Below are 10734 nucleotides of genomic sequence, written 5' to 3'. Positions count from 1 at the left end.
TTGCTTTCAAATAACTCTGCTTATACCTGCAGACCACTGATGCTGCCAACTTTGGTCAGAGACACTTCTTCATGCAATGAGTTTCATCATTGGCCATTGAGATGGAAGAAATGTGAGTTCACGTTCAGTCGTAAATGGAACATCTTTATCACCTGTACCACATCTCCCAGGGCTCAGAGAACACCATAGCATGAGGAGGTCCTACTTTGTTTTCTATTATGATAAACCGCATGAGCAAAAGCAACTTGGGGAGAAATGGGTTTATTTCATCTTATAGTCTATTATGAAAGGAAGTCAGGGATGGAACTCAAGGCAGGAACCTGGAGGCAGGAACTGGAATGGGGTTCACGGAAGAATGCTGTTTACTGGCTTTCTCTCCATGGCTGACTCAGCTTGTTTTTTTCATACAACACAGGATCACCCACCTAGGGATGGCACCATTCACAGTCAGCTGGAATCACTGACAAAATGGATGAATATAGTTAATAGTTTCTCCAGAAAAACAGAGCCAATAGGGTGTGTGTGTGTGTGCATTCAGTTAACTCTCTGTATGTGCAGTTCAGCAACAATGCATATAAGTAGTCATATAAATGGATTTGAGTCTGCATGGTTGTGTCTGTACTGATCATGTACACATTTCCCCTTTATCTTTATTCCCTAAGCCACACAGCATGACAAGTGTTTCCTGGGTAGTCACATTTATTAGATGTTCGAAGTTGCCTGGAGGTAATTAAGTACATGCAAAGAAAGCAGGTTATACACAAACATCATGCCATTTCGTACAGGGGATTTGACTGTCCATTAGAGGTCTTGATTGATTGGTTCTTAGGAGTTAGTTCATGTGATCGTGGAGGACGACATGTCCAAGTTCTGCGCTGTCAGCTGGTGGAATGGAGTAGGCATGGAGCTAGAAGTGAGGGATCCAAGGAAGCTGCAGCTGAATCTTGGTAGCTTGGTTCCCTGGGCAGTTAGGGAGTTAGATGTAAGGGAGTCAAGGAAACTAAGTACACAGATCCTGGTAGCTGTCCCCTAATAGTAAGAACTCCACTTGGTGGTTACACATACCACCTTGTGTTCTTCCTTCTATACCAAACCCTGAGCCACTAAACACTTTCTCCATCACTATATGTGTGCAATAACAAGGGAGTCTGCATCCTCAAAAAAGTCTGACCTCATTGTAATATCATTTGCACTTGGTCTTCCTTGCCAGCTGTTTAGTATCATGGAAGAATTACCCTGCAAAGGGAGCTTTGTTTTTCCATGATTTAGGAGAGAAAAAAAAGTCACCTTACCCTCATAACTATGACACCCATTTCATAAGTACTTATAAACCTTCATAAATATCTTCAATGCTTGGCCTATGGACTGGCCCTTCCTTTGGGACTGCATATTCCATTCTCTCTTTGAAGTATATGTTTCGCTTTTCTTTGCTAACTGAATACCTGCTTAAACTATCTGTCTCTCTACCTTAAATTCTTCCTTTGGAGAAGATAAGAACTGAGGAGAAACTTTCACCAGGTAACACCAAAGACTGGATGGAGAGTTGGGGATCTAGTGCAAAGGTGGAATTCTCTCTCCCTTATGGTAGGTCAGTTTTTTCCCATTAAAATATTCAACTGGTTGGATAATGCTCTCGAATTTATAAAAGGTCAGATGCGAACATTAACTTATCAAAAAGTGTCTTCATGGAAACATTAAACCTTTGACTGACCGACTTCCTGGCTGTTATGGCCTATGTAAGTTGACACAGTAGACGAGCTCTCACCAACTGCTTAGAAAATGTCCCTCAGAACAGGCCCAAGAAGGCCACATTCTCATCTCTCTCACTACTCTCTTGAGTGGCCTTCTGGGCCTTGTGCGTTCCCTCATTACCGACTCGTCTTGGGATTCTTTATCAACCCTGCATGCCTCGCCACTGGAAAAAGCCTCCTCATCTTTCACAGTTCAGATCAAATGTTAGCTCAGAGAAACTTTAATACCACACTCCATCCAGGAGACTTCATTCCTCCCTGTCTGTCTGTGCCGGGGCTATTTTACAATCCTTACATTGCCCCGCTTGTATATCAAACTGCAGATCAGCAGCAAGGGTTCAAAAGTGTAGGGGGATTTTCCAGAGGTGGCATGTGTTGGAAGGAACTACTGGTCCTAGGAGGAACGAAAGGAAGACATTAGAACTGTGAAAACTTAGAAGCTCAGAGGAGGGTTCCATAAGGCTGAATGACCTCAGGCCGCTGTTGACCTGGATTTGATTTATGTGAGCTTGCTGGATGGGCTGCATGGGCAAGAGATCCCACCCTAGCAGGGATGGGCACCACCTGTTTGCTGCTCCCCACGTCTTACTTAACTGTCACAAGTGTCTGGAGGTAGGAAATTTTAAGGTATTTTTGCTTTGCTTTGTTAGTATGGCTACTTAACCTAATCATATATCTTCTGGAATTTGTTCTGTCTTTGCAGTTTCTGTCATAATTGAAGTAAAAAGTTTATATGATCTAAAATAATATAGATTCTGGTGCCAGACTTGCTAGATTTCATTCCTCATCTCACCAAGTTACACAACTTGTCTGTACCTTGACTTTTTTCCATCTGTCAAATGGAGCTAGAATGGCTTTGGCCACTTGGGATTATGAAGAGGGTTTAGGCCGTCAATAGGAGGAAAAGTCTTGGAATGGTGTTCTGGGTGGAGCTGTTGCTCAGTGGTAAAGTGCCTGCCTAGTATGGACAAAGTCTGGATTTGATTGGCACCACCAGGAAAAAAATGAGAAAAGAGAAAAACCAAGCAACCAAACAAATATGCCTGTGCCCAGCACAATAGTGGTCCCTCAGAAACCTACAGTTATTTCCACTTCTAGTGCTATTGTTACTAGTTGATTTCTGTGTCATGTGGATACATTATTACTTCTTGAGGATATGGACATGATCATAGTTTCTTTGCTCAGCTCCAATACTAGAGAGAACAATGATTCTTACTGGATTTATATGTGACCTTGTTTGCAGAGATCCGTGCTTGTAGCATCTCCGACAGCACCCTTGGAACCTCACAACAAAGCCTGCGAAGTCATTATTGCTCCCTTTGACAGATGAGGGTGAATTGTTCAGGGTCAGACAGAGCTGATGAATGCAGAGTCCCCAGAGTTCAGCTCCAAGGTATTCACAAAGAAACGCCAGTACCCTGGCCATTGGGAGGTGTTCCTCTCTGGCCCAGCCACCCTTTAGTCCCCCCAAACAGCATTATGGATCTAAAAGACTGAAATCAGAGAGGCCCCCATTGATATACCAGACTGAATAAGGGCAATGAATGGGCAGGTGCCAGTTATCAATATAAGATGTCCTCGGGGGTAACTGTGGCCTCTTCTATTTTAGTCTTGATTTCTGGGAGGGGAATTTGACTGATTGCCACCACAACCAAGTTTGCGGCGTGGGCCGAGGCGCTTGCCACGCATATCCAAAATGACTCTTCGTACTGTTCTTCTACCACGACAAACTGGAAGAACCTCTCCTGGAAGTTGGCAATTCTTTCTGTCAGGTCGTGGAATTTCACTGCAGCCATGAAACTGCCGATGGCCAGAGCCACGACTCCACCTGAAACCCAAAACAGCGCCTTTACTTCCTGTTTCTCTTGGCAGTTGTAAGGTCTTCACTGGGGTTTGGAGTGAAAATTTGGGGTTTGGAGAATTAATAGAGCAACACAAATTTGAACTTGAGTTTAAAAGCAGTAGATGATGCATAGTATCAAAGGCAAAAGGGACAGTCCTCTGGAAAAAGAATAAATTAATGACAGACAGACTAGAATCTGGATGCCTCTAACCCCTCTTTCCGGTAGCATCCCCATTAGAGGACCACTCTCTAGACAGCTTACGCCTTCTGAGTAGAGAATGAGTGTTGGATAGGAAGTCGTAAGATCCTATTCTGCAGGGTGAGGCTTCACCTGCCTGCTGCACTATTCTACAGAAGGTGGGGAAGTAGTGAGGAAACTCTGGAATTCCAAACCTCATTTATCTCCCTAACAACTGAGCAAAACTTGGAAGTTGTTTTGATGGGTCTCTTTTAATTTAAATTGACACTCATAAACAACACACACTAAACTGAGTCTGGTAGTGCAGGTCTGTAATGCAAAGGCTCGAGAGGCTGAGGCAGGAGGATTGCAAGTCTGAGGACAACTGACCCACACAAAGGGTTCTCTTTATCACTGATTAGGTACCGACCAGAGGACTAAGCATGCATTCGGGGACACTGTGAGCCCCTCATTCATTCACTGGAGTTTCCCTCCCTTTTCACCACGCAGCTTAGCAGCTTACTGACCTCCCTTGCTGAAACTGCCTGCTGTCCTGAAGTCATGGACTTTCTCTTTGCCATCCCCTCCTCCTGGCAGCTGCCAAGATTTACAGCTTGTTTTTCTCTCAAACTCCAATAAGGTCCCTTAGCATCCTTCTGAGTCTGTTTTAAGATTCTTTTATTAACAAGGTAGTTAGCCCAAAAGAGGAGCTTCAGGTTCCCCTGGTTAACACTTGGGAGCTCAGCCTAAACGTGTGGCCACCAGTTTCCCTCCCTTGGGGGCTTCTTACCTGCTAGGACATTCCAAAGGCAGATGCCACCAGGGCCATTGACTGCCCTGTAGGGGACCTGAATGATGTTGAGAATAGCAAAGCCCATGCTGACCAGAGCGAGGGCCAAGGCCAGGAAGAGGAGCAGCAGAATTGTGACGTGGAGGCTTGCATTGAGCTCCTTTACCAGGTGCGGGAAGACTGCAGAGAGAGGTGGTATTTCAAGGTCAGGTCACGGCTCCTTTCACGACGTCAGGACTCACTTATCCCAAGATAAGTAAAGGATAAGGGAAAGAGGCAAAAATGCTGGGTTTCCAAAAACCAAGAGACCTCCTGAGATGGGTCCATGGACCCTAGAGTTACCACTTGTTAGTTGGCTGGAAATCCTCACTGTGGTGGAGGGAGCACAGATCTGAATGTGCCCCACAGTGGACTGAGCCTGCAGTCCTGGGATCTGATGTTGACCGCTGCTGTTCACACAAGCCTCAGACACTGGCTGGGCGGGGCAGATGCTATTGCTGCCACGTGTCACGGACACTTAATGCTCACATTGTATAATATTTCATGAAAATATCAATTTTTCCATAGGAAGGTGGCTGAAGAGGTTAGTGAAACATTTGTATTTGTTTCTCTAGGTTTGCCACTGGTACCAGCAGAGAAAACGAAATGATTCACTAGGAGGAGTTCAAATATGCTCCAGAGCAATTTTGAATCTGCTCTCAGAAATGGTATCTGTGGGTATCGCTGTTGTTAACTGTACTCTCTAACATGGGAGAGGCACGTGGCCTCAGTGGGAAGCTAGCAATGGCTGTGTGAGAGAAGGGTGATTGCCGTTTGCTGAGCACAGTTACAGACTGAACTCTTGGGAGTCATCATCTCTTTCGCTGATCACGATAAGGCACCCGGAGGTTGTCAACTCCCTTCGCCCACAAGCTTGGAGACATGGAGTTCATTGTCTTTGGGTAAGGCACCCTGAACTATATATAGAAGTTAGAATATATATAGAATATACAGTCCTGTGTATTGTGAGGTATAATGAGTTTAAGGTCATCTTTAACAATTCTGTATAGAAATTTAAAATAATGAATACAAAAGAATCCCATCCCTTAGCAGATTCCAAGGTTGGCACCTCTCAAGCCTGAAATCTAGAGGGTGTTTTTTTTTTTTTAAAATTGTTTTAGACAGGACCTCATTATACAGTCCTGGCTGGCCTGGAATTGGTTGAGTAGACCAAGCTGGCTGGCCTCCAACTCACAGAGATTCACCTGCTTCTGCTTCCTGGGTGTTGGAATTGAAGCATGTATCCCCTTGCTGGGCAGGAGTGAGAGCCTTCGTTCTCCATATGCTGTGTCATGCCCAGTGTTTCCAGGTACCACCCACATTTACATCCTGGGTTTATTTTTAAATCTTATTTATTTTTATTTTAGGTGCATTGGTATTGAGTCCCCTGGAACTGTAGTCACAGACTGCTGTGAGCTGCCATGAAGGTGCTGGAAATTGAACCCAGATCCTCTGGAAGAGTAATCAGTGCTCTTAACTGCTGACCTATCTCTCCAGCTCCCACATCCTGGATTCTTACTCAACTTTCTTTCCACTTCTGTGTTTTCCTTTGTCATTATCTCCGCATGGTCATCTCACTGGCTTTGGAAAGTTCAGCTGGGAGATGGGCTCCTTTCCAAGGAGTTTGTTTTGCTTAGGCATTGTTTTTCCCGTTGTTTCCATTCCAACTCCCTTCTTGAAACTCAACATCCACTTTTCAAACCCTGAGTCTCTTCTTATTCCAGATATAGTAGCTTAACCTAATTACTGGTCTCATTACTCCCTTTCTTGATCATGCGATCCTTAGGAAGCATGACTCTTATAGCAACCCTTACTCAATCTTTAAAATGCAAAACAGTCCCTCACATGATTGGCAAAATTAAGAACTCCTGTTGATGATGGTGTAGGAAATAGCCACTCTCAAATCTCATAGGGATGCTCAGTCCGACATCCCCATTAAAAGGCAACGTCATCAAAGGCAACATCTATCAAGGCAATTTCATTGCTAGTCATTATTGTCCAGATAGGCCAATGCATTCAAAGTTGTATACATAGATTGGGTGTTCATTACAATAGCAAATGTTTGGAGATAGATTAATTCCTCCAGTTAACAAATTGGTCGAATAAATTTAGTTATAACGTCACAATCCAGATTTTAGAAAGAACCAGCCACATGTACATGATGATATGAACCTGTAACTGGAGCTGATTAGATATTGACACCATGTTATGACGATGAAGAAGAGGGAATCAGGGGCACAAAGAGTAACGAGGGAAAGGAGGTGAAGAGTACGCAACCCACAGCCTCCAGCTGAACGTCTTAATTATATATATAGCCTATTGGCACAGGGTGAATCTCTTTCTAACTCTCTCATTCATATGTGTTACCCCTGACTCAGGATCTTCAGGGAACCGAGGTTTTAATTACCTTTTATAGTCACTACTTAGAAATTCAAGAGTTTCAACTCAACAGTTCTTTCCATTAGCACCCCCCCCCCCACCTCAACAGGGTTTTTCTGTTGTAGTCCTGTCTGTCCTGAATCTCACCATGTTGCCCAGGATGGCCTTGAACTCAGAGATATGCCTGCCTTTGCCTCCTCAGTTTTGGGTTTCCATTAGTTTTACCCTGTTGCACTGTGCTGCCCCCAGAAAGCTGTGGCTCACTCCTCTTCCACTGTTTCCAAGAATTTTAGGCATCTCTAACTTAATGAAATTGAACTTTGCAGCTTGGAATCCACAGCGATGAACGCAGCAGACCCATGGCCACCATGGCCACGCATTAGTATTTAAACTTAGATAATTTGTTTTTTCCTGATTCCAGAGACATGTGATCTTTTGCCCTGGTGAGACAAACAAATGTTCCCAGAACTGGAAGCTAGACCCAGGTTTTGGCTCTTGAGGAGGTTATTCTGGGGTACGAAGTAGGGAGGGGACTGGACAGCTAAAATGACCACACTGTATGGTAGGTACATTCACAGAAATTGTTTCAGGTATTGATTTCTCTAATCCACAATTTCGCCTTTAATAAAATGTCATCATAAAATCAGGATAGAGAAAATGAACCACAGGGGTGGCTTCAGAGATTCTCCAGTGACTAGAGTCTAGTCTGAGTGAGCTCCATGTCTCTCTGCTGCACAGCAGACTTTTCTGGGCAGACACTCGTCTGCTCAGGTCATCCCTCTTTTCCTGGTGGTGCCTGGCTTGTATCTACTCAGCAGGACACCTGAATGCATGCGTGTCATGCATTTAATGCTTGTTGCTTTCTTTCTGCAGCCACTCCAGCGTTGCTTTTATTTCAGAAGTTCAGAAGCTGTTTGTAAATGAGACACAATAAAAATTTCCCTGTCTAAGCACTTTCGCAAGCCCTGTGAATAGGGATCTTTTTCTGTGGACCTTCAGAAAGCGGGAAACCCTGTTCAGGGTGGGAAATGCTAATACACCCCTAGTTACTTTGAGTTTACAGTGTACTGCCCTTGAGAGGCACGCTCTGAAGGAAATTAGGTTGTCTCTAGAGAAGTAGTAACACACACAATGTCCCTACAGCACATGATCACAGGAAGAAGCTGCCTCAGGCTTCCTGAGAGCTTTCAAGCTTGGTCTCTTCCAAGGTACCATGAATGAACACATTATACACCCTCTAGGATGATCTGGCAGCAGCAGAAAACAAAACATTCTTAAATATTTTGTGACTCACAGATGAAAATGAAACACCTTCTATGCATCTCACACATTTTTGATGCTTGAGACATGATTTCACTAGAGGAAACAGGGTCTCTCACTGAATTCAGAACAGCCAACAATCTGCCTGTCTCTGCTTTTGACAGCACTGGAGTTACAAGATTGCACGTGACCATGCCTGAGCGCCTCTCCAGCCCCCTAGGTTGTGGTAGTAATGGAGTCATTTCCCCAATACTTAAAGTCCATTTTAATTTCTGGGTGAATATAAATATACTCAGAGGTTTTTTTTTTGTCAGACATCATGAACATGTCTTTCCTTTCTATATAGAAATGAAGACCGTTTGTATTATGTTTGTCAAGGGGAACAACAACTAATTTTCTGTATTTAATGAGATGCATGTCCTGGCCAGGTTTTTAAACATTCCCACAGTTCTGAGATACAGAAAACAAGTGCTGGGTGAGATTTCTGGTCCCCATGTGATAACAAGCCATTGATTAACTATAGGTTTGTGGGATACTATTCTTACTACTGATCTAATTGACTGTTTTGCTTGTTTTGCTTTCTCTTTCCCAGAAGATCTTCCCCCAAGCCCTTTTTTGGACTCTAGTCTTAGGTCTTTGCGTGCTTGCTTCATTTGCCTTCTGAGCTTTGAACTCAGGCCAGTGCTGCTGGCTGCTCATCTTTAAACCCCCAAGTGCCTTCCTCAGTCTCCTTGCCTGAAACCTGTCAGTGGCTCTTCAAACACCAGAAGTACGTTCCCAGCAAAGTCGCTTTGCTGTTCCTCAGGGTATGAAGCTTCCACGCACAGGGGTGTGGGAACAGTTTACCATGCTTCCTGGAGGTCCCCTTCTGTAGGCATTCTGCACCTGTCATAGTGAACACCACCAGAGTCACACGGCATGGGTCTGGCATCTGGTTCTGTTGTTTCTGGGCAGAATGAATGACCCCAGATGAATTATGTTAACGCTGAAACCTCAATGTACTCTGCTGAAAAATGGGAGCACTCACGATGCCTTCATTGTAAATGCGTTGTAAAGCTTAAAAGAACCAGGCAATGTGCGGCTTCTAGTGGGAGGCCTGACACACGAGCACTCGATGTTTTACTAATCATTATTACTAGAAGTAACCTGCAAACCATACAAATTCCTACCTCTAGGATTTTTGTTTATCTTTTTTGGGAAGGAAAGAGAACAATCTGTTTGCCTTGCTCCACAGGAGCTGTTGGTGGCCTATAGACCTCAGTGTTATGTCTTAGATACACAACAGTCAAATCTCATTTAAACATAAGCACTCCTGCAAAGCAAAAAATGCACACACCAGTTTACGTGCCCCAGTATGCTCACTTGCCCCAATATACTCACTTGTAAACTGTGACTGGCGACCTCCGAGCCCACACTGCCGTACTTTACAACCTCGGAAGAGCCCATAGTAAATGTCCCCGATGAATTTGACCAGTTCTGGGTCTGTGGCGTTGACCAAATCCACTCCAGTTTGACACAGGATCTTCCCACTTAACCAATGGGGCACAGCCAAGGCGACGATGATCAGTAGGAAGGAAGAGAAACTGAGTAGAGAGGCCAGCCCGTACCACGCCTTTTTGAACCATCCAGGCATGCTAGTGAGTGCAGATCATCCCCCAGGACTCCGGGCCACAGTGGGGCAAGGGGACATCTTTCAGACACTCAACACTAGCCTGCTCCATACACACCAACCCAAGACCTGAAGTCTGTCTCCTCAGCCTCCTTCAGGGCCTGCCTTCTCGGCGTGTGTTTACTACTAGCACATCCCCAGCCTCTGCAGATGATCTTCCCTTGACAGAGCTGAGTGTGTTACCCAAGGAAGTAACCCTATATCCCCCACTGGACTAGAGTTTCAGCAGAGGCTTTAATTGTTCCTCCGTTCAAGTATTTAAGTCATCGTGATGTGGGCATCATAATGATCAGAGAGTCATTACCAAGCCAACCCAGGGACGGCTGCTGACAAAGGATGCTAACTAGACTTAAAAAAAAAATTGCACGGTAGAAGCAAAGCAGAAATAGACCCATTAGCACGCGCATGTATTAGCAACAATGTGCAGGATCAAATGTCGATCTCTTCCAGGCGTGCCCTGGCATTTCTTTCTCTAAAATGTCACTGCTGTCAGAATCCCTGGAACTGTTACTAATACTATGAATTGACCCTGGTTCATAAGGCTTACATCGAAATATATGACTTAGAACTGTATGAATTTGTTGCTGGCTGAATTGTAACATAAAATCTGTTTGTTGTGACTGCAGGGCCATCGTATCCCCTGCTCCCACTTTTCCATGGCATCTGACATGGAGCAGATACTTTTCTTTCTTCCTTCCTTTCTTCCTTCCTTTCTTCCTTCCTTTCTTTCTTTCTTTCTTTTTTGATTTTTCGAGACAGGGTTTCTCCGTAGTTTTTTTTTTGGTTCCTGTCCTGGAACTAGCTCTTGTAGACCAGGCTGGCCTC

General features: G+C 44.4%; 1 protein-coding gene across 1 annotated transcript; it reads right to left on the bottom strand.

Annotated features, from left to right (window-relative positions):
- Nucleotides 1-3313: 3313 nt before the first annotated feature.
- Clrn2 (clarin 2) lies at nucleotides 3314-9873 on the bottom strand. Its single transcript, XM_005365998.2, has 3 exons — nucleotides 9621-9873; nucleotides 4563-4742; nucleotides 3314-3579 (listed from the first exon to the last, which is right to left on the bottom strand). The coding sequence occupies exons 1-3, from the start codon at nucleotides 9871-9873 to the stop codon at nucleotides 3314-3316; spliced, it is 699 nt and encodes a 232-aa protein (XP_005366055.1).
- Between the last annotated feature and the right edge of the window lie 861 nt (nucleotides 9874-10734).

This window comes from Microtus ochrogaster, unplaced genomic scaffold (genome assembly GCF_000317375.1).
Source record: "Microtus ochrogaster isolate Prairie Vole_2 unplaced genomic scaffold, MicOch1.0 UNK5, whole genome shotgun sequence".
Taxonomy (NCBI): Eukaryota; Metazoa; Chordata; class Mammalia; order Rodentia; family Cricetidae; genus Microtus; species Microtus ochrogaster.
Note: the sequence above shows the minus strand (reverse complement) of the source record. Positions and strands in the feature narration are given on the sequence as shown.

Bases quoted from the DNA above. Each gene is read 5' to 3' on its own strand.
- Clrn2 (XM_005365998.2), bottom strand. From the start codon at position 9,873: ATGCCTGGATGGTTCAAAAAGGCGTGGTACGGGCTGGCCTCTCTACTC. The intron at 4,743-9,620 runs GTGAGTATATTG...CTCTCTCTGCAG, and splicing joins TCGCCAGTCACAGTTTACAA to TCTTCCCGCACCTGGTAAAG. The intron at 3,580-4,562 runs GTAAGAAGCCCC...TTTGGGTTTCAG, and splicing joins CCTTTGGAATGTCCTAGCAG to GTGGAGTCGTGGCTCTGGCC.